The sequence below is a fragment of the Pyxicephalus adspersus genome, chromosome 5 (assembly GCF_032062135.1).
Source record: "Pyxicephalus adspersus chromosome 5, UCB_Pads_2.0, whole genome shotgun sequence".
Classification (NCBI taxonomy): Eukaryota; Metazoa; Chordata; class Amphibia; order Anura; family Pyxicephalidae; genus Pyxicephalus; species Pyxicephalus adspersus.
Window position 1 is genome coordinate 138,517,977 of NC_092862.1, and position 21,481 is coordinate 138,539,457.

The following is a 21,481-nucleotide window of genomic DNA, read 5'->3' on the forward strand; positions in this document are numbered from 1 at the left end:
CAAAGTACATCTATGTGCTTGATAATTGTTGTTTTTGTTTCTTTTTAAGCAGTGATATGGTTGTGACCATACCACTGCTTTTTAAATGACCCCCTCTAGTATTTTAAAGTAGAGTTCAGCAAGGCAATCTTCATATTCCTATTGATAGACCTTCTGTTAAAAGGAAGTATAAAAACTACAAAGCATTACAGCTGCATTTAGCCAACATTTTGTTTAGATGGGACCCAAGCAGTGACCCCCTATTACCCACAATCTTTGCAGTAGCTTGTTTGGCCTTAGAAGGCCTCAGTGCATCTGTGTTTTATTATTATTCAATATGGATTAATATTAAACCATTCTTATTTCTTATTCTTAGGAATATTCAAAGTGGCCTTATGGGGTAAGAAAGCACTTGTGTGTTTTGCATAGTGAAGTAACTTTATATTAGCAAAATAAAACACATATAATAAATCTATCTATGTCTCATAAAGTAAAACCAGCGTGAACAGGATGATACATATTCCATACTGATAATAATTGATCTTTTTTGATAAATATTCATAGTAAATCTGTTGCTTGTTTACAGTAATATTGCTGTGGGATAAGCTATTTAAAAAACTTAGTGTAGGTTTTTCTAATCTCACTTCTGCCCCAGTATCAGCTACAATGAGTAATTAGAATATTGAAAAATACTGCATTAAATTTAAAAGAAGTCTCGGGAGGTTCAATATTTTGTGACATCTTTGCCACTTACAAAGCACATAGAACTGAATAATATCTGTTCCAGATTTACTTGTATTTGGGACACATATTGTGCTATATTATTCTGCTTAGGTGGCAGCGTAATCCGTTTATTAATGAACAGTATTTATATAGCGTAAACATATTGGGTGGCGCTGTACATTAAATAGGGGTGGCAAGTGACAGACAGATACAGACAGTGACACAGGAGGAGAGGACCCTGCCCAGAAGAGCTTACAATCTAAGAGGTGGGGGAATGTAGCACACAATAGAAGGGAAGATATGGAGTGGTGGGAAGTAGTGAGGGTTTAAGAGATAGAAGACGATGGGTAGATGAGTTTGAAAAGATGGGTTTTAAGTGATATTTTAAATGTGCAGAAGGTAGAAGCAAGCCGAATAGGATAGAAGTATATACAAAAGAATAGGAAGACCATTCCAGAGAGTCGGGGAAGCTCTAGAAAAGTCTTGGAATCATTAATGTGATGAGGCTATGAGTGAGGAAGTTATTAGTAGATTATTGGAGGAGCCAAGAGAGCGGCTAGGAGGATATTTTTCTATCATGTCAGAAAGGTAAGTGGGACAAGAACTTTGGAGGGATTTGAAGGCAAAGCAGGTGAAATTGAAGCCATTAAAGAGAACTACAAAGAGATGCAGCAGAGGAGGAGTGGTGGGAAAGATGCATCATAGCAGATAATTCACAATGCAAAATGCAATCTGGGTGAGGTACCTTTCACAAACACTGGAAGAATGCAGAATCCCTATGGGGTCTAGGTATCAAAGGTTAAAATCTGTATGAAATAAGCAATTTCTGAAATCCTAAACCATCATATGGAGTTGAAAAATATTTTTTTCAATCTAACAAAACCTTTTTTTTAATGCTCCCTTTTAGTTAGTCGGTTTGCCTTTCTCACATTGCTGTCTTGTTAAAATTAGACATAAAGTAGGAAAAAATTCAATAATTTAGTTGACGCTTCAGGATCTTTTATTTATAGGTAGATTATTGGCTGTTCATGCAGAAAGTTTCTTTTTAAGGCTGGGTATTTACCATCACTGACTCATCTCATCCATCAGTATATGCATGCTCTCCCTTGTATTTTGTATGTGTTTTTATATTCATTAAACATTGTTATTTCAGGAATTATAGTGTCTGTTTATATTTTTTAAACTGCTTTCTGGACGATGAGCAGGACCCTGCAGTGGGATACTGACCCGTCTGTACTGCAGCTGCATTCAGAGTCTGACCTTGGGTACGTTCCAGCCTTTAGAATTTAATGTGAATTTCATCTACTTCATGGGAAATATGAGACATGTCTTGATTTTTCTCTGTTTATGCCCATTTTCTGTCTTATACTATGGGGAGAGACAAGCATCTCACTGGAGGTGTAGGAAAGAAATGCGTCTATGATACCAATAGCAATTAGAATTTTAATTTCACTTTTTAAGCTTCTAGCTGGTGGAAGCTGATTGTCCTAGACATCAAAATGAGCCGATTTGTCTGGTATTTGTACACCATTTGTACACCATTTTAAAGCCAATTGGATCATGACTTCAGAGACCATTACAGTATATGTTTTTTGTGTATCTAGTAAGAATATCATTACATGAATGATACTGGTCATCTCTAAAAGTCAGACTTAGCGGGCCTGATTTAAAAAAGCTCTCCAAGCCTGCAGAGGATACACTTTCATCAGTGAAGCTGGGTGATCCAGCAAACCTGCAATGGATTTCCTAAAAGTCATTTGATATTTGTTAGCAAATGTTTTTATTCCTGGACCAGATCCATTCCAGGTTTGCTGATTGACCCAGCTTCACTTGGATAGCTTTAATAAATCAGACCCAGTCTTTGGGGTCCATCAGAGCAAATGATGGAGAGAACCCTCTCATTTGTCAACAACAAAATTTAATATATGAAGGGTGGGTGAACTATAATGATGTACCATTGGTATATTAGTGTGGATTGTAGCTTACACTTAGTAAACATGTAAAAATTTTATCATATTGGACAAAACATGTTTTTGGAACATTATCATTTAGATTGTAACAAAATTCTTGCAATTACCTACAATTTCCTACCTTTTCATTATTTGGCAAATGTTATAAATGACCAAATTCATTTCAGGTTTGCTGAACCATCATTCTACTCATTTCTGAGACTGGCTAGAAAACACTCTAATAATCTCAGAGACAGCTCTAAATACAAAAATATTCACATTATGTAGATGTAGAGAATATGCAGCCCTACAGGACAAGCTGGCTAAATTCCAGCCATGGGCCAGGGCACAAAAGAGCTTACTTCAATTTTTTTACAGACCCTTCCGTTCTAATTTTTCTGTTTGTATCTAAACCCAGAATATATTTCATAAAATAATTTCCTAATATTGGACAAATGTTTAAAAGTTTAAAATTACCAAATTTATTCCAGGTTTGCTGAACCATTCATGATCGTCTATCTTCTCTATTCTTGTAAAGCAATAACAAATCAGTCCTTTAGATGGTAACTGTTGTTTTCTGATAGTGGACTGGTTGCTTTTTTCTCATGCAGTGCAAAAAAAGCTGAGTGGCCTATAGCATAGAACCAGCGAAATTAGGGCAAATAAATCAGAGGCAGCACAGTGTAGGCAGTATTTATAATGTTTGGGCAGGCTACTTCTCCTTGGCAGAAATTATTAATATTAATATTATTAATAAACAGGATTCATATAGCTCCAACATATTAGGCAGCTCTGTACATTAAATAGGGCTTACAAATGACAGACAGATAAAGACAGTGGCGCAGGAGGAGAAGAAGACCCTGCCCCGAAGAGCTTACAAGACAAGTCTTGGACCCATACATGTGATGAGGTTATGAGTGAGGATGTCATGAGTAGGTCATTGGAGGAGAGAAGATAGCGGATAGGGGGGTATTTTTCTATCAGATCAGAAAGGTAACTGGGACAAGAGCTATGAAGGGATTTGAAGGCAAAGCACATAAGCTTGAATTTGATTCTAAGGTGAAATGGAAGCCAGTGTAGAGAACTACAAAGAGATGCAGCAAAAGAGAAGTTGTGGGAAGGATGGATAAGTTTAACTGCAGCAGCAATATTTTCTTTAACTGAAATTTGTTATACACCTGTTTGTGTCATCATCCTATGTTGGTTACAATTGTGTAGGATTAGTATTCGTACTATAGGGGGTATTCATATCATTTTTTATACGGTCCTGTCTCCATTTCAGCATTGGTCCTGCTAGTATGTCTTAAGTGGTAGCTTTGCCTTGCTTTCCTGTCTAGACACCTTTAGACCTTGGCTTGTTATCCTCTGCTCCTCCTTTAGACATTCTGCCTGTTTTATGTGTCATATACCCAAGTCAGCATTTCATGTCTTGTAAACAAATTCATTTTTTTACTAGCTTTTAACAAATAAACACATTTCTGTTTACAGCCGAAGACTTAATAAACTTGGAGTCTCAAAGATCACCCAGGTGGATTTCCTGCCTCGAGAAGTAGTTTCTTACTCAAAAGAGACACAGACACCGATCAGTACACAGCAGGCAGAAGGTAACAATTTTATGATGAGATTCACATTTTATATCTTCTGTTTTTTAGCTTTTTTAAGTAATATATCCGTATATTGGCACAATCTCTCACAATTCCTGGACCCCAAATTCTCCCTTTAGAATCTCAAATGTAGGTCACAGTTGGTCCAGAACACAAGAATTCCTGTCCCACCTTCTGAGGCTTCCATGGAAAGTAGCTTCTTTATTCTGTAGCTCATGTTGCATTTAGTATCCAATTGTTAGGAAGGTAGCAATTTTCTGTTGGCTTTTTTAAAGTCATTATCATTTTCATCCTATAGATGGCAGCAGAAGTCTTACTGAAATCCAATGAGCCTGATCTATTAAAGCTTCTCCAAGGCTTCATCAATGAAGCTGGGTGATCCAGCAAACCTAGTAAAGATCTGCTCCAGGATTCAAAACATTTGCTAGCAAATAGCGAATGACTCTAAAGAAATCCATTCCAGGTTTGCTGTATCACCCAGCTTCACTGATGAAAGTGTAAATTCTCCAGCCTTGGAGAGCTTTAATAAATCGGACCCAGTATTTGGGGTCTACCCGAGCAAATGATGGAGAGAACCCTCTCATTTGTCATAGTGGAGCTAGCTTTGAGCACAAGTACATAGTCACAATGAAACATAGAAAGGGCCTTCCCCAAAACAAGTCTTTGTATGGTGTAGCATTCAACGGAAATAAAAAAGGTCTGGATAATTTAGGGGCGAAGAGGGGTCACATACTTTTAGCAACATAGGAATGATGGTCAGTTGTCCACAAACTTTTAGCCATATACTCTAAATATACTATCCTTTATTGTCGTTTTAACAGGGGGGAATCCTTAAAAAACTGACCTGAGAAGGACAAAATGCTCATTGCTTAAGGAACCCCTTAGCAACCTGTGGAGGAACCCTGGTTGAGATACACTGCTCTATACATTTCCCCTGGCGATGCATTTATATCATTGTGCCTTACAAGTAATAGGTTGTAATTCCTTCATATGCCTGTACCAGACAGTGCTTTTAGCTTGTAACATATAAGTTCATTTTATTCAGAATTTAATTCAGTAGCTGCTACACTTAAATTGAGGCTCAGTGCAAGAATTGAACATTATTTGCTTTCTATTTTATTAATTTATTGTTTATCGCTCTAAATATATTTCCAGCCCAGGAGAAATGAGACTGGGATTGGAAGATCAGGTTTGATTGCATTGTGTATTTCTACCAATCTTTTCTGTTTTCAGTAGTTGGGGTTAGGAAGTATTTATGTATTTAAAGGAGGGAGGATTACATAGATAACCCCTGAGTGTGATGATGGTCCTTCATTGTTAATGAGCATGTGGATGGCACCGGCTGCCAAAAACAGCAACCATAAATAGGGGTGCAACTCAATGTCATTGTCACAGCTTCCTAACATTGTTGAGGCATGTAGAACAGTTCATAGACATATTTAATGACATGTTTGGCTGGTGTTCCACTTCAATTGTCTTGGACTTTGCACTTCTAATTCTAATATCACTTATATTACAGGCTGGAGAAGAGGTGAATTGTGATTAATGTAATTTGCATACACTATGCACTGCATTTTTCTGTAACTTGTTCATGATTTTCTCTAATGGTAGAAGCATGACTTTTCACTTTTGTAAAAGGTGATATAAATATAAAACTGCCATACCCAATGTTATACAGATAAATAATGTCATAGATGTAGAGGTCGCTCTGTGTGTGGTTTACAGTCGGAGTAGCACAAGTCTGGTTATAAAAGTTGGTGATCTGATATTAGCAAAAAAACATTTTGCTTTATTAAAAACTTCCAGTTTTCCTACTATTTAGGTGTTATAATGTTGTTTTTTTTACCACATGATACTGGTAAAGGGCCAATGTGGACACTAAAGGTTAGCAGTTCTCAATGTTGAGGAATGTGATGCTGATGTGATGACATTCTTACCACATTCATTCATCATTTATCATTGAATGTAAACACAGGCTACCATGATGATGCCCTCTTAGCGGTGGATCCATTAAGCCCTCCACTCATAGGCTATCCTCAATCTTTTGGTTTCAATAACATGGGACATAAAAGTCTATGGACTTCTAGTGATAGAAAGAAATTGCTGGGGACACCAGTGGAGTATGGAACTGCTTTTGTAGTAAATACACAGATTTAATATACTTTAAACACTGGAATAATAATCATGGTACATGCTCTTTGAAAATACACAATACACTTTTGTTCCACTGTAAAGTGAAAGTATTTTCTTGTTAGCACATAGGCTTTTTTTGCAGCAGAGACTCAATATGAATTTTGAGTGTACACTGAGCCATGCTTTTGTAGCTCATTGCACATTTTTGGCATGCTATTGGTGCCGGGATTCTTTACCTGCAACACATACGAGCTGTTTTACATCACTTTAAGTCAGCCAATCAAGATGGCCAAAGATGCAACACTGTAAGGAGACTGGGTGAAGATGCAGACATCTGGGAAGATCATGGATGTTTTGGGATAGAATGACTAGGGAAATCATGGATGTTGTGGGACAGAATGACTGAGGAGATCTCAGATATATATATATATTGTATATATATTGTATAAATATAGTATATATTTTGTTTAACTGGAGGGGAGTAGAGTCTGCAATAAATACCATAACAGCATAATAATGCAGACTTTAATTCCACTTTCAAAGCAAGTCAGCAGTAGCAGCTCCTGTATTTTGATACTGATAACTTCCCTATAATATGAATACATATTTATAGAGCGCTGACATTTTTTGCAGCGCTTTACAGAGTGATGTTGAAAATTTTTTCACTAACCCCTTCAAAAGAGCACACAATCAATATCTATCATAATCATATTTATACTATTTTTTGAGAACTAGGTAGCAAGGAAGCCTATACAAGCACAGATAGAGATAAAACCTAGAACCCAAGGTAAGAATGCTAACCGTTTGGCAATTTTCCAGGTAATAAGCCACACTTTTATTTCAAATCTACTTGTACGCTGAGCTCATTCGCTAGTTACATGACAAAAAGCAGGAAGGATTTTCATTGTATTTATCATCATAACTCATCCACTTATCTGCTTAAGGCTTCCACAATAAGTAGCAGGTCTCAGCTAGTACATACTGATATCATACGGTATAAACTTGTCAGCTGACCTGACGCAATATATTTGTCATTCTTTAGTGTACCTCCTGAGCGTGCATTTATCAAGCTGTCTTCAGGCTACACTATTTTTATCATTAATACTGATTAGACCAAACTCTGATATATCGGTCCATTGTCTAGTTACATTTGTAACCTAAAACTTTCTTGGACGCAAAGACTTTTAAGTGATGGTGCTGTTCAACAAATTAGCCGGAGGGTCTCCAGGCTCTCTCTTGGCAGAATGAGTTATGTGTGAATGTGTAATGACCTGTCTCCTATTTTACAGAACAATAAATGTTTAAGTGCCTTGTCACACCTCACAATTACAGTACCTTTGGGCTTCTTACAGGTGAAAACACACAATAAACCGCTAGACATGAAAAAGGAATGAAATACTTACTTTGGACATAGTTCTTGGCAATAGCTTCTTGCTATAGCACTTTTTTTTCATTTGTCTGTGTTTTGTTGATTGCCTTGTGTTTCCTAAAATATTTTTATAATGTGTACTTGATAGTGTACTAAATGGATCAAGGGATTTTCTATAATCTGTGACTGTGCAAAACTCCAGTTATAAATGGGATATTTTAGCTTCAGATAAAAATATCAAAGACAGTTTTTTTTATACATCTATACAAAAGCAGAAAGATTCTTTCAAATAAAATCCCCTTTCTTATTTGCCACGCTGTGCATTATCTTTATATATATATATATATATATATATATATATATATATACTCACACAAACACACATTCATTAGAAGTGTTCATTAGAAGGGAGTACTGGGTCTGGGTACTTCTACCTTTGCATGCAAAGGGTTCTACTGCACATGTTCAGGCAATGAGTTTAAGCAGCACTGTTGGGGAAAAAGGGGTTGAGAAACATTCAGAAAATTCTGTTTGACATCCCTATCAATAATTGTCCCTGATTTATTAATGCTCTCCAAGGCTGGAGAGAAAACACTTTTATCAGTAAACCTGGGTGATCCAGCAAACCTGGAATTGATTTTTTAAAATCATTTGCTTTTTGTTAGCAAATGTTTTCAATCCTGGACCAAATCCATTCAGTTTTTTGGATCACCCAGCTTCACTGATGAAAGTGTATCTTCTCCAGCCTTGAAGAGCTTTAATAAACCAGGCCCACTTTCTTTGTTTAAATATATATTGCGTGGAAGCACATTTAAAATATATTGATGTAATATCAGCAAATTTAGTGAGCTCTTAAACCAAAAGGCTTGGGACCTTAAAGTGGAACTGTTCCACTTTTAAAAATTAAACTTCAAAATGAGAATTTACATGCCTCCGTTGCAGACCTAGAAACAGCCCGGCCTATCTTTCCTTAGCTACAGGTTCATATAGGGAGGTGAGGAGCAGAGGAGCTGGCTCAGCACAAGCAATAAATAGTGTGGTGACAGGACCTTTACTGGTCTATATGTACAAAGATGTACAAACTATTAGTTTCTACAAGGTGTCCTTAATAACCAAAAACTGTGAGAAGCGTGAATTATATTATCAATTGTATCAAAAACTCTACCGAAAATCATGACTTCTCAAATATTTACATAATGCCATTATAAATGAGCACAGGCAATATCTACATATAGTAGAGTTCCCTCTCTCACTAGTCAGAGCGATAACACATGGAGTCATATACGATGGCGTACGCTGACCTGTTTGATGGCGGCAGCTGTTTGCCATGTGACTGAATGCGCTCCGTCAGAATAATTGATGTACTTTTATTCCTGGCACTTCCTGAAGTCTGATCAGAGTTACAATTGCTTGTGGTATTTCCTGCCAGTGAAACCTGGGCCGCCCAGCGCCGTAATTTGATTGGACATTGCCTTTAGCTATGCTCAGCGATGGCAATATAGGTTTCTCTTTTACTGCACGGCACATCTGCCAGCGTACACAAATTATACATCATAGTGCTTAATAAAACTCATTAAAAAACCACATGTAAAGACTTTATGTTATGAAAAGAAAATTTGAACACCTGCTGTTGTACTTCTGGCTTTTGTTTTAACGTCTTGTGTATATTATTATTATACATTTATGTATCACTGACATTTTCCACAAAACATTACTTCTCTCAATGAAGCTTACAATCTAATATCTAATCACAAAATCTTTATGTGTTCTTACCACAGTCTAGGGTTAAGTTTTTGGTGGGGAACAAATGAATCTTTCTGTATGTTTTTGAGATATGAGAGGTAAACAGAGTACCTGGAGGAAACTGGCTGACTTGTCTGATTTCTTAAAGATCTCCAAGGCTGGAGAGGATACACTTTCATCAGTAAAACTGGGAGATGCAGCAAATCTGGAATGGATTTCTTCAAAGTCATTTGCTATTTGCTAGCAAATGTTTTGAATTATGGACCAGAAGATCCATTCCAGGTTTGCTTGATCACCCAGATTTACTGATGAAAGTGTATTCTCTCCAGCCTTGGGGAGCTTTAATAAATCAAGCCCTGTGAGAACTCCATGCAAACAGGTAGTACTGCAAGCTAAGAGTTGTTGTCACCTTGATATCCATCAATATTCTTCATGACCGTGATATCTTTTATGGTGATGCATCATTTTTTTAAAATTACTGACCCAAAACAACTGCGATGTCCCTTATCACTACTGTTCACATTTTCGCCCAGTACTCTACCAGGTTCAGACTTTTAGGTCATGTGACTCTGCATACAGGAGCTACTTCATCTTGGCATGGAATCATGGTGAGACTGTACTATCAGCTTTCTGAGCATATGCATTGCTAAATCAAAAGTTTCTGACATGCTGGTGAGAAACAATTCAACAAGAGAGATATAATCTTTGTTCAACATGCGCTTTTTAAATGTATGACAAATTACTTATTCTACCACATTTATGGGTATTTTGAAATTATTATCTTATATAGAATTTACCTAAATAATATGTTATTAAAAAGTGCTTTTCTAGTTCTTTATACTAGAAGATGTCTGCTATCATCTTATTAATAAAACGCCATCCCTCCCTCCCTCCTTGTGCCTCTCTGAATTTAGGTTCACTTTGTTATAAGGACTTACATTAAAGTCAGGATTTAAAAAAAAAACTGTCAGAAAAATGACAACTCAAAAACTGTTTTCTTATTGTGCTACATATTCAGTATATTTGATTTCTAATAAAAGGACAATAAGATGGCTATATAGATAAAGGATCAGTAACGTCTGCTGTCATTGGTGCATCTCAGATCATCTGGATTTGTTTTCTCATGTCCATGCTACGAATCCAAATGTTATACAGCAACGCCTCTGACTGACATACAAAATATGAGAAGCCTTTTCTGTGTACTTTTACATGTTGCTCCAAATATCATAAAGGTCTTCTCAATCTCAGCCTAACGTGTAATTAAGACGTGTCACTTCTGTGATGACTGTGTTAATTGCTTGGGACGCAGACAACATTCTTCACAAATCAAATAATGGTATACCCTCAAGCTGAACTTTCAGCAGATATTCTACACAAGAAATATGAATATTAATAAAAGTGACCCATGACTTTTCTGCTAAGCTATTATTATTCACATGAAAACCTATAATTTACCGTTATTTGACCTGTGTATTTGCACTGAAAAGGCTCTTCAAGAAACCAGCAATAATTCTTGCAAGTGAAACCAAAATCTGAGGCTTAACGCCAAGTTTGATGCTTTCAAATAAAATTTACTGAATGACTAAAATCATAAAAAATATTTAAATGTTCTTTTTACAAACATTATTAAACCATTTCAGTTAACTCCTTCGAAACCGGAATTATTAGCAATACTTTTGCAGCAAAATTCTTCTACTAGAACTGGTGTGAAGCCTCTTAAAGGAGATACAAACCCTAAGAAAGCAAATTCAGTGTATCATAAACTGTATCCACCTTTTTAAAACCATTTTTGCATCTCAGTGCTGCTGAGCTCTTTCAGCACCTTGCTGCTAATTCTGTCTACACACACTCACTTCTGCAGGACACTCCCTGAGCTGTCCTGCAGGGTCCAAGGCATTTGACCAGAATGCATAGTGGCAGCAAAGTGCTGAAATGCCACCCAACAAAATATTGGAATAGCCAGGCCACCCATTGGTCTTGATGGAAATCTCGGAAAACAGATTGCATTTTATCGATTCACATAATCTTGGGTGTGGACAACTGGGCCATTTTGATCTGATCTCCAGCCTTTCTACATGCAGGCTTCCCTCCTGTACTGATGTTACTCACTTTACTTTATCTGCACACTGTAAGCTTTTTTTTTTTACAATGCATGCACTTAATTGATCATTTCTGGCATTTCTGTGATTGAGTTTGGTGGACCATGCCTGTATGTACCATGCCTGTATGTACAATGTGTGTTGACCACATAGCCACTTTTGTCTGCATTAAAGGTTTTGTGACATGAACATTGTCACCCTTTAACAGGACGTAAACGAATACAGGTTGTCCTCGAGTTAAGGACATCCGACATATGGACGACTCAGGGCTCCTTTGCTCACTCGTGTGCAAGACGGAAGTTTGATGGGGGGAGGGAGGCGGTTTGCATGACTTGCAGAAGAAATCTTTTGCTAAACACAGCTGAGGTTGTGGGTGATCTCAAGGACTGGCCTCTTGTAACTCTTTAATCACCAAGACAAACTCTGCAGTTCTTTTTTTTTTTGCATATCAAAGCACAGCTTGCTTCATTAAATAATCAATGTCTAGTCTCCATAAAGTTTTTTTTTTTTTTTTGCTGTTTGTGATTGTCACAGTGAGGATTTTAAACACTAACTGACATCACGCTGCCTAATAATATGTTGAAACAAACATCTGTTCTAATTGCATTTATTAAAGTAAAGTAGCTGTTCCGACTTACATACAAATTCAACTTAAGAACAATCCTACAGTCCCTATCTCGTATGTAACCCGGGGACTATCTGTAGTATGATCAGTTTTTTTTAAAAACTTTTAAACACTAACGTTAACATTTATTTTCTATTTTGGTGACATGTTCAGGTATTTTTTTTTAAAGAATACCAATAATCAGCTCACAGTATAGTTTCATACTTAAGCTTTTAAGCGCCCACGTCAGGTTGGCCAGAGACCAGCTTTGTCATGTTTAGCCAAAACCAGAAGGCCTGTGGGATCCGGTGTGAGTATATTGCTGACACAACACAAATTTAATTCACTGCATAACTATCGGTTTCAGCCCTCTGCGATACTCTCAAGTAATTGTGTGCCGTCCACTGGGCTGGGCAGTGGTCTTTTTGGCACAGGTACAAGCCCCATTTAACTGGCTCCTTGTGCACCGCTAAGTTCAGGCCTGCTTGCTGGAGCCTGAAATGTCATTAAACAGAGCGGCAGTCGAGTGGGCATATGTGTGCTGTGCTACGCAATAGGACTTGTCTGCCACGTTAACGTTATTACAGCTGTAATTATAGGACCTGAACCACAGATGTCATGCTGCTTCACAGTCCAGGCAGCATTTCATTGCTCTAGAAACAGCTTCACGAATCAATCTACTTCCATCTTTAAAATGACTCTTTGATGGTAAATAAAAAAAAAAAAAACGCTAAACTGCTTCAAATCTAGAGTACCTACAGTTGCTGACCCATTCCTACAACAGTTCCATCCTGTCAGGTCTAAATGTATAGTGAAGAGCAAACAAAAATATGTGGGGGGCAGAAGTAAGTGGTAAGTTCTATATTTGCCCAAAAGAGTTGGAGCTTTGCTTCTATTCAGAACTGGAACAGCTGAGGATTCAGCAGCAATAGAATAGTTTTTGCAGATATTTGCAGACTTCTGTATGCTGCCTAAAGAAAAGTGGAGTGACATTGCACATTGGACATTGCATGCTATTGCAAAATAAATATTTAATCCCCTTAGTAGTTTCAGCATGACAGTGGCCTAGATGGGGGATTAGGTTGAGCTATCCAATACCGGTGGTATGTCTCTATGTTCATATTTCAGACTTGGGCTGGGGGCATATTCATTTGTCCTGAGCAGAATGGTCCCCTCCGCAGCACTGCTAAATACATTGCTGTCCAAAGCAGGCACTGGGGACTACCTGCTTTTTGTAAATTTGATAGCTAGGTGAGGCATTTTGGGGGACTAAACTTTTCCTAAGCCATTTAAACTGATCGCAGGTTCAGAATAACAGCCAAGGAGCCTTCACCCTTCATTTAAATGTTCCAGTAAACGGAGCATGCAATTTCTGTCTGTCTTTATTGCTAAAATGTAAAATTAGGAATGGTTACCTTGCCATCATTACCTTCAAAACATTGCTGTGATAGTGGTTTAGCTCAGAACATAAAGTAACAAATTGTCTGTACTACCCCTAAGCTTTTACCTTTAAAACGAGGTTGGTGGAAGATTAAGAATTCTTTTTCTTTCTGGGTTCACCTGAAACTGGACTTATAATATGCATACTCATACAGGGCATACAGAAGCTCTACTAATGCTGGCCTACTCCTGCTAATAATTAATGCTTCCTTGATTTTTAATAGGAACAAAAAATACTGCATCTAGTACTTTCAGATATCGATATCATGTGACTCTTGTTCCTCCATTATCCACAACAGCACTTTTACAGGGACAGAGAGAGCATACTTGGCATACCTGTGTAAGCTCACATTTTACATGGAGCTTTACTGGGCTTACTTTCCCACACCCTATGATAAATGGAATAGTGGGTAACATGACACAGATACCTAGGAAGTGCTCAGGCAAAACCCTTACACCCCCCACTCCCCCTTCCCATATCCCTTCCCAACTGACCATTTCCTCCCCCCTCCCAAATTAAACATGCACACACATTTGGGAAAATAGCCAGATGACCATTTATTGATAAAACCCATTAACAAAACTATGCAAAGTACCATTAGTAAAATAGGAATACATTAACCTTCAACTACATATTAACATAACATTACCATGAAAATTACCATAACATTAATGTAATATCACCTCTGACATTAACCCTAAAATTAACCTTTTCCATACTCTCCTCAGGTTGCAGGTCCTCAAAGGCACCGCCCACTTCACATACCCCATTTATTTGTTCCCAAGCGCAACTTCACCTACTGGCTTGAGAACGCCACTTCACTCGCAGCCTCCTCCACTCCCTCCCCCCTAAAGGGGATGGGCCCAATAATGTCCACTAAGAAATACCACACTTGAAATTGCTCCCCCCACTTGACAAACACCAATCCCAAGATACTCCCCCCGGGACTTCATGCGCCACGACCTACACATCTCTCCCCAAACCAAAAGAAAGGGCGGAAAGGTGGGAAACTCACATTTCTTCTTTTCCTTCCTAACTGCTTCCCACTGTTCCTCCCTAATTTAACCTTTTTTATTCTCCTCCCCAATACCTCAAACCTTACACTCCCATTTCCCACATAACTTCCACCACTCTCCTAACTCCTTACTAGCCTAATCTCCTAGCCCTGGTCATGCCAGCCCCGCGCTTCACTTCTCCCTCATCATCTTTGGGCCTTTCTTGCATGTTAGCAACTTTCTTGGGGGGGGGGGTTCCAACTTCAAATTGAACCAACTGCTTCGCCCTGCATGGACAAGGTGCAGGTTTACTTTATAGCTTGTTAAGTACAGTGAAACATATGAAATTTGCAGAAGTTTAAATGCTGTCTCTCAACAATTATGGCTACAATATCTTACGAAATTCACTTTGGAAATTACATTTTTTAGATTGGTTTCTGTGAAGAATTTCTTGTTTATTCCCCCTCCTATTGTGTGATACTTCCCCAACCTCCTAGATTGTAAGCGCTTTGGGGCTCGGTCCTCTCCTCCTGTGATACTGTCTGCATTCGTCTGTCATTTGCAACCCCTATTTAATGTACAGCGCTGCGTAATATGTTGTCGCTATATAAATCCTTTTTAATAATAATAGTAAAGTATAAGGTGGTAATCAAAAAGTAAGAAGTTAAGCAGAACAACGTGAAAAAGCATGCTTCACATATGGGCCACCAAATTGTATAAACTCAGCTTATATTGGCAGTTTCTTAATAGCGATGATATATGTATTTAGTTGTGATGATGTATATCTGAAAAGCTTATTTGCTGCACTACCTTTGGCTGCATGTTGACTTCATGTCTTGTTAGGAATGACGTTCTACAGAATAAGGAAAAGAGCCACGTGGGAAAGAGAATTTACTGCCCGTCTTTGGTTTCTTTCACCAGCGGTGTGCTAACAATATTGCCAAACTGATTAGGGTGTTGGAGCGAAGTGGTTTTTCTGTACCGTGCCTGGTGTGTGTTGATGTTAATTCTTCATGTGTTGGTGCACTATGAGCGGGCTTTTTGTGTATGCAGCATATTTTACCCATGTGTCAAGGCCTAGGGCTCCTGGCAAATCTCACGCTCTTTTTTCACTAGTATCTCATTTTGATTGATAATCTGATATAGGTCACACATTTAGAATACACTGTTGCAGTGTTTCTCCACTGTATTACTAACGTACCCCTTTATTACAATAAATATTTACCTGTCATGTATTAGTTTCTCCCTGAAGGGTGTACTTTTTATTGGTATTACCCACCTAATATATATTGCTGCTTTTCAAGCAAAAACTCTATTCTGATAACACATGGAACTATAATATTTAGTATTATGTTTTTTCTTTCTTTTTTGTTTTTTTAAGGTCTATTTTTTCTCCCTCACATTTATTTGCAGACCAAGCTGCCTAGAAAAAATGACATTGACGAGGTTTGGGACAAACTAAAATGTCCTTTTAGGTCTCTCCAGTGCATTACATTGCCACAGGTACAATAATGTTATTTCTTACATTTACAAGTGTTATGTTTGGGCACCCAAATAATTTTATGTGGGCTGCTTACACATGATAAACTGGATCAGAACCTCCTATTTTCAATGCCCCCTCCATAATGCACAGAAGGCTGCCAAAAGCTGAGTTGTGAGCGCAGCATTTTCTCTGTAGCAGTGCAAAAAGCTTCCACTAAGTTGTAGCTATAGGTCTCTGGTCACCAAGGGGTATAAGCTTTGCTCACACAAAAAGCATCAGCCCATCCTTGCAGCCTTCTGGTTTGGGTTGGTGCTGGGGAGCAAAAAAAATCATCACAGCAGTAACAGTTATTTTTAGTAAGCAGTGCGTTTACAGGTAGCAGATAATTCCCTTTAATGTACAAAGTTTGCCCCAATACAATTCACCTACAGTGAATATTTGGTGAATGTAACATTTATTGTGTTACAAAAAAGGTTGCACAGTTGTCTTAGTGGCTAGCACTCTTCCCCTTGCAGTGCTATATCCCCAGTTTGAATGTCAGTGAAACAGACTCTGCAAGAAGTTTGTTTGTTCTCTTTGTGCTTGCATAAGTTTCCTGCATGCAATCCAGATTCCTCTCACAAAAACATGCAGTTAAGTTATTAGGCTTCCCCCAAAGTTGTCCCTAGACTGTGATAATGACATATGACTATGGAAGGGATTGTGAGTTCCTTTAAGGGACAGCTAGTGACATGATTGTGGACTTTGAAAAGCGCTGCGTAATATGTGAGCGCTAAATTAATACAGGATTTTAATAGTATTAATTAATATTAAAAAATGATGGTAAAAGCAACAATGGTTTAAAGAGCCTGTTCACCAATGCTAGAAGTCTAGCAAACAAGATAGGGGAGTTGGAAGCTTTAATGAGTGAGGAGAATTATGACTTAGTTGGTATTGCTGAATCCTGGCTTTGTTCTTCACATGACTGGGCTGTCAATATTCCTGGGTATACTCTCTTTCGTAAAGACAGAGTCAAACGAAAGGGTGGTGGTGTCTGTCTGTATGTGAGAAGTGATCTAAAAGTGAATGTGAAAGAAGAAACAAGCGATGCGGTTGAGGCATTATGGGTGGAGTATAATTTGGGGTTGAATAACACACAATTAATTATTATCAACTACTAGCACAGATAGTAAAAGCAGCAAAATGTGGAAGTGTTTTAATCATGGGAGATTTCAACTACCCTGACATTGACTGGAGTAATGGCACTACAGGTACAGCAAAAGGGAGGACATTTTTGAATTAATTACAAGATAATTTTATGGTACAGTTTATAGAAGCCCTAACTGGAAATGACACTCTGCTGGACCTAGTTCTTTCTAACAATGCAGAGCTTATAACACATGTGCAAATAAAAGAGAATCTGGGTAGCAGTGACTATAATATGATTTCATTTAATGTAAGCTGTAAACAGGAAGCAAAAGCAGGAAAGATAAAAACATTTAATTTTAAGAGAGCAACTTTTCCATTATTAAGTGCTGTTCTCTGTGACTTGGACTGGGAGACAATATTGTCCTCAAAGAACACAGAACAGAACTGGGAATGTTTCACGTCTGTTCTACAAAAGAAAACTGAAAAATATATTCCAATGGGTAATAAGTTTAAGAGGCTAAAATTAAAACTTCTGTGGCTCACAGCTGATGTTAAAGAAGCCAAAGGGAACAAGAAAAGGGCATTCCAAAAATATAAAAATGAAGGATCACCTTCATTATTTGAAACCTATAAAGAATATAACAAAAGATGTAAAAAGGGGATAAAATGTGCAAAACTTCAAAATGAAGAGAACAGATTGCAAAAGAAAGTAAGGCAAACCCCCAAAATTTTTTCAAATATATTAATAGCAAAAAGATCAGATCTGAACATGTAGGCCCCTTAAAGGATGTCGCTGGATTGGTAACTGGGGATAAAGACAAGGCAGATTTACTAAACACTTTTTTTTAGCTCTGTGTACACGAACGAAAATGGCAGAGCTCAAGTTCAAATTCATAATAGCAATGTCACTGCCTAAATGAGTCACAATGGCTCAGAACTGATATGATTGAGAATCAGCTGGGAAAAATTAAGGTTGACAACGCACAAGGACCTGATGGATTACATCCATGTGTCCTAGAAGAGCTGAGCTCAGTTATTTCAAAGCCATTATTTCTAATTTTTAGAGACTCTTTAGTCACTGGCAAGTTACCGATGGATTGGCGTAAGGCCAATGTGGTTCCTATCTTCAAAAAGGGAGTAAAGTCATTACCGGGTAACTACAGACCTGCTAGTTTAACGTCCATAGTTGGAAAGGTCTTAGAGAGTTTGATAAAGAACCACATGGAGGAGTTTCTGCTAGAAAATAATATTTTAAGTGATAGTCAACATAGCTTCAAGAAAGACAGAAGTTGTCAAACAAATTTACTCTCTTTTTATGAGGAAGTAAGTAAACAGGTAGACAGTGGAATAGCCGTTGATATAGTGTACTTGGACTTTGCTAAAGCATTTGACACTGTACCCCACAGATGGTTAATATGCAAGTTAGGGTTGAAAGGTTTAGGAAAGTCAATATTTAAATGGATAGAGAACTGGCCTTAAGATCACATCCAGAGAATTGTAATTAATGATTCATACTCTGAATGGTCTAAGGTTATTTTTGGTCTACCCCAGGGTTCAGTGTTGGGACCTTTACTGTTTACCATCTTTATAAATGATATAGAGTTTGGGATTAAAAGTACCATTTCTGTGTTTGCAGATGACACCAAACTATGTAATGGAATTATTTCCATACAGGATGTCTATAATCTACAAGCAGACCTGGATGTACTGTTTGATTGGGCAGCCAAGTGGCAAAGGATATTTAATATAGATAAATGTAAAATTAGGCACTTGGGAGCTAACAACATGCATGCTTCATACTGTCTAGGGGAAATACATTTGAGGGGTTCTGGTAGATCATAGACTTAATAACAGCATGCAATGCCAAGATGCAATATCTAAAGCTAGTAAAGTACTTTCTTGTATTAAAAGAAGAATAGACTGCAGAGATGGAGACATTATCCTGTCCCTGTACAAAGCATTGGTCAGACCACATCTGGAATATGGAGTCCAGTTTTGGGCACCAGTTCACAAAAAGAACATTGTTGAACTGGAGCGAGTGCAGAGAAGGGCAACTAAACTAATAAAAGGAATGGAGGAGCTCAGCTATGAGGAAAGATTAGCTGAACTGAACCTATTCTCTCTTGAGAAGAGACATTTAAGAGGGATATGATCACCCTGTATAAATATATAAATGGTCCATATAGAGAACTCTCTTCCCCATTATTCACTTTGAGATCATTACAAAGAACAAGAGGGCGCTCTTTGCGTCTGGGTATTAAGGTATTAAGTAAAAATAACCGTTACTGTAGATCCAGGGAAAATCCTATTTCCTCATGGAATCAGGAAGGAATTTTTTTCCCCTGTTGAAGCAAATTGTACCAGGGTTTTTTTTTGCCTTCCTCTGGACCAACTATGTCTTACAGGGTTTTATATCTGGGATATGTTTTTTTACCTAGTGGTTGAACTTGATGGACTTATGTCTTTTTCTACTGAACCTACTATGTAACTCTGTAATAAACAGGATAATATAGCGCCAACATAATATGCAGCGCTGTACAATAAATAGGGGTTTCAAATGACAGACAGTGACACAGGAGGAGAAGAGGACCCTGCCTGAAGAACGTACAATCTAGGAGGTAGGGGAAATTTCATAGTTATGAAATTAAATCTTCCCAGTGAAAACAAGAAAAAGATTTTTTTATTATTTCTTTCCTCATGTACTCTATTTCCTATTCTAATCTAAAAGTAAAAACTTTTGATTTAAGATATACTTCAACCTACATATATTCCAAATATAAAGTTTGTTGAGGTTTATACCAATGAAAATACATTTCACTGAGGAGGATTCAACAAGAACCTCTTCTCTTGAAAAAAAAAACATTCATAGGAGGGTTTTTTTTATCAGGAAACTGGTAGAATGGGTCCTTTTATGATGCTATTGCTTTAATCCCAGAACTCCAAGTGGCCCCATGTACCTGCAATGTCCTCTCTTCGTGCACACTATCTGACAGTATCAGAGCAGGGAACTTCAAAGCACCTGCAGGCTAAGGCACTAAGGTACAAACAGCTCATGTAAATCCCTTGATGTCACACTAATTCTGCAGAAAGTAGGAGCAGAAATGCACAATAATCACTTTTATCATTCTTACTGTATTTGCATCCAGAAAGTCCCAATCATTTAGACCTGAAGATGAAAGCCAGCCTGATGCAAACCAAGAGATGTGTAACTTAGATTTATTGCTAATGCCGCACACAAAGGGTTTTGTATCAGGGATTACAACATATATATTTCTTGTCTTTTCTGTATTTCCTAATTAGTGATATATTCCATTATTTTATTTTTGTTTTTAGATTACGTTAACAGTAAAACATATGGGTAAAACAGAGGAAATGATTAAGCTGCCATTTACTCCTATTCTCTATCCACCCAACATCAATTTTCTTCTGTCCTCCATCTATTCTTATTCTTCACCTACTCCTGTCCTCTGTCTACCCCTGACCTCCATCTACTCTTGTCCTCCATTAACTCCTGTTCTTCATCTACTCTGGTCCTCTATTTAACCCCATCGTCCATTTATTCCTGTCCTCCATCTACTACATTCCTCAATCTACTTCTGTCCTTCATCTATTCCTATTCTTCACCTATTCCTGTCCTCTGTCTACCCCTGTTCTCTATCTATTCCTGTCCTCCATCTACTTCTGTCCCCCATCTACCCCTATTCTTCACCCACTTCTGTCCTCTGTCTACCCCTGTCCTCCATATTCTCCAATCCTCAATCTACCCCTGTCCTCTATCTTCTTCTATCCTCAATTTACTTCTCTACTCCATCTATTCCAATTCTTCACCTACTTCTGTCCTCTGTCTACCCCTGACCTCTATCTACTGGTGTCTTACATTTACTCCTGTTCTTTATCTACTCTTGTCCTCTATTTAATTCCTGTCATCCATCTACTCCAATCCTCAATCTACTTCTGTACTACATCTATTCTTATTCTTATGTGTTATGGACTGTCCAATAAATAAATGCACTTGAAAAACTAATGGTTTTTGCTAGTAAGACAATCATATTAGTTCTAATAGATTATACAGCGGTATTATACAATTGCAAATTTGTATGGTAATGGTATGTTAAATCAATGATAGTCAAATGATTATATTTTTGGTATTATTAGTAAATAAAGACATAACTAACAGCTAATTACTATTTGAAGCTTATGTAAAGATATCGCAAAGGAAATAGTGTATTTA

General features: G+C 37.6%; 1 protein-coding gene across 11 annotated transcripts in view; it reads left to right on the top strand.

Annotated features, from left to right (window-relative positions):
- Positions 1 to 21,481, top strand: part of DYNC1I1 (dynein cytoplasmic 1 intermediate chain 1) — a 237,304-nt gene that overhangs the window by 57,083 nt on the left and 158,740 nt on the right. For 9 of the 11 annotated variants that reach the window (XM_072412905.1, XM_072412903.1, XM_072412913.1 and 6 more), the window contains 3 exons: positions 356 to 379; positions 1,908 to 1,967; positions 4,140 to 4,255. In XM_072412905.1, the coding sequence (XP_072269006.1) occupies positions 356 to 379; positions 1,908 to 1,967; positions 4,140 to 4,255 (200 nt within the window). The remainder of the gene's footprint in view (positions 1 to 355; positions 380 to 1,907; positions 1,968 to 4,139; positions 4,256 to 21,481) is intronic. The other 2 variants (XM_072412911.1, XM_072412912.1) reach the window with 2 other exon arrangements.